This window comes from Acanthamoeba castellanii, assembly GCF_000313135.1.
Source record: "Acanthamoeba castellanii str. Neff unplaced genomic scaffold scf7180000084763, whole genome shotgun sequence".
In the NCBI taxonomy this organism is placed as follows: Eukaryota; Discosea; order Longamoebia; family Acanthamoebidae; genus Acanthamoeba; species Acanthamoeba castellanii.
In genome coordinates this window covers 502409-504414 of record NW_004457323.1, presented here as the reverse complement: position 1 = coordinate 504414, position 2006 = coordinate 502409, and the positions used below count along the sequence as shown (strand labels likewise).

The 2006-nt window shown below is 58.9% G+C and overlaps 1 protein-coding gene across 1 annotated transcript in view; it reads right to left on the bottom strand.

Annotated features, from left to right (window-relative positions):
* The window catches only part of ACA1_245630 (GTPase-activator protein for Ras family GTPase), a gene marked incomplete at both ends in the record, with an annotated part of 3015 nt that extends 2730 nt beyond the window's left edge, over window positions 1–285 (bottom strand). The window contains 2 exons of the mRNA XM_004335426.1: window positions 10–47; window positions 165–285. Coding sequence (XP_004335474.1) covers window positions 10–47; window positions 165–285 — 159 coding nt within the window. The remainder of the gene's footprint in view (window positions 1–9; window positions 48–164) is intronic.
* Window positions 286–2006: the final 1721 nt, after the last annotated feature.

Here is a 2006-nt window from a genome sequence, read left to right as displayed (position 1 = left end):
GAGGTCCACCATGAGCGACTCCTCGCGCCAAAGCTGGGCCTCGCACGCTGCGCAGCCAAACAACGATGAAAGGGAGGGGGGGGGTGAGAAGGAAGCGAAAGCGACAGAAAAAAGAGCGAAAGCGGAGGCACGCCAAGTGTGTAGGTCGGAGGTAAAGCGCGCACCTGTGGAGGCGACCTCTTTGTCGATGGCGCGCTCGATTAACGGGAACACGCACTCGTCGCTCTCGGGGAAGAGCGCAGCGATGGCGGCCGACCACTCTCTGCGAGTCGTTGTCGCGTCCATCGCGTCGTTGTGTCGTGCTATGCGTTTGGGGTCCGACTTAGCAGTTGGCAGTTGGTGTCTGTTGGTTTGGTGGACAAAAAGAGTGAGTGCGGCGCGGGAGAGCGAAAAGACGAAATGGAATGCGCACCAGCTGGTGAACCGTCAACGACGCGACCCGTCAGCTGCCTAGGCGGTGGGCAGTGGCGGCAGTGGCGGTGGCGAGAAGAAGGCTTGGGTTCGGTGACGACAAATGGTCTACTGGCCGGAGCGAGCGAACTTTTTGCGCGGGCAGTGCGGTTCCGCTGCGGAGGTGTTTCGGAGACGACTGAACTGCCTAGACACAGGCGGTGACGTTGGTCGTGTCTGTTTTCTGGTTGTGGTTACGTGTATCTGCGCCATCAGCTGATTAGTTAATTTGTTAAATTGCATTTTGTTTTCACGGCAACCGTTGTCAATCCCATCTGTTGCGTGTGCTTGGGCGTCAGCTCTCTACCAGGAGGATGCTTGTGGGCTTGGCAATGTGCTTTGCTGTTCAGAGGCCTCTGGGAGGTATTGTGCAAGGCCTGGTGGGTTTGGGTGTGAATGGCACGCGCAGCGTCGAGGAGCTTTATGGGAGTCCGGGTTGGGCAGAGTCATTGGTTTCTACCGGGTGCAGAAAGCAGCTGGCCGAAGTTGCTCTTTGTTTGGTTATGTGATCACTTCGCAGCAACGACGTACCGCGCTAGAGGAAGTTGCACGACAAGCGCGAGGGCTCCTCGGTTCCTGGCGTCCAATCTCTGGCCAGGCCGCACGCGAAGGCGCGACAAGAAGGACAACGCGGCCACCGAGAATCCCACGGCGTTGGTTGGCGCACCCTCTTTCGCTGTCCAGAACAGGCAAAGCCGGAGCGTCTGACAAGAAAGACCCATCAGCACAGACCGGGCAACGGCCGTTGGTTGGCGCACCCTCTGAGTGCTGGTGGCGAGTGGTGGCACTATCGGTCAAGGTGGGAAACACGGCGATCAAAGGACTTACCTTAGAGGGCAAGATATCTTCCTTCTCTTTGCCTCCACCTTGCTCGTCCAGGCGGTGCGTGTCGATTGGCTCTCCCTTTCTGCTCGAGGCCAGGTAGGTTGTCTGACAGCTGACGTACGTCCCGACCGCTCGCAGCTCCAGAGGGTTGCAGGTGCCATGGGCGTGCCTTCGTTGTCTTGTTGTGCGCAGTGTGCCGTGGGTGACGTACTGCGGTTGATTGCCCGCGCGTGGTGGTGGTGCGATGCGCATGGGGCGAGAGGTGAAGCACATTTAGAAGCGGCATGCACAGTGTGCCACAGACAGTATGAACAAATACAACATGCGTGGCACGAGGTGGAAAGAGGAGTGCGAGAGCATGGGCGAGGGAATCAGAGCGTGAGAGTAGAGGTGGGGTGGGGGTGGCGTCAATCGTCGCCCAGGATGACCTTGCGGAAGGTGAGCGACACCCTTCGCTGTCGTGGAATCTGTCGGCCGTCCACCTTGTCCTTCTTCCTGGCTGGAATGCAGTGTGTCCACTCATATCGCGCCGCGCCCTGCAGGTAGCATTAACGTATTGTGTAGTGGAGCGTGAGGCGGTCAGAAGCGTGGGTGGTGGGTGTAGGCCGGGAGTGTCGCATCGGGGCCCACATTCGTACCTTCATCAAGACGAGTGAGCGTCGGCCAAGAAGCACGGGATGCGTGGTTTTGGTTGCCTTGTGCTTGAACTCCATCACGCACGTCGAGCCGAG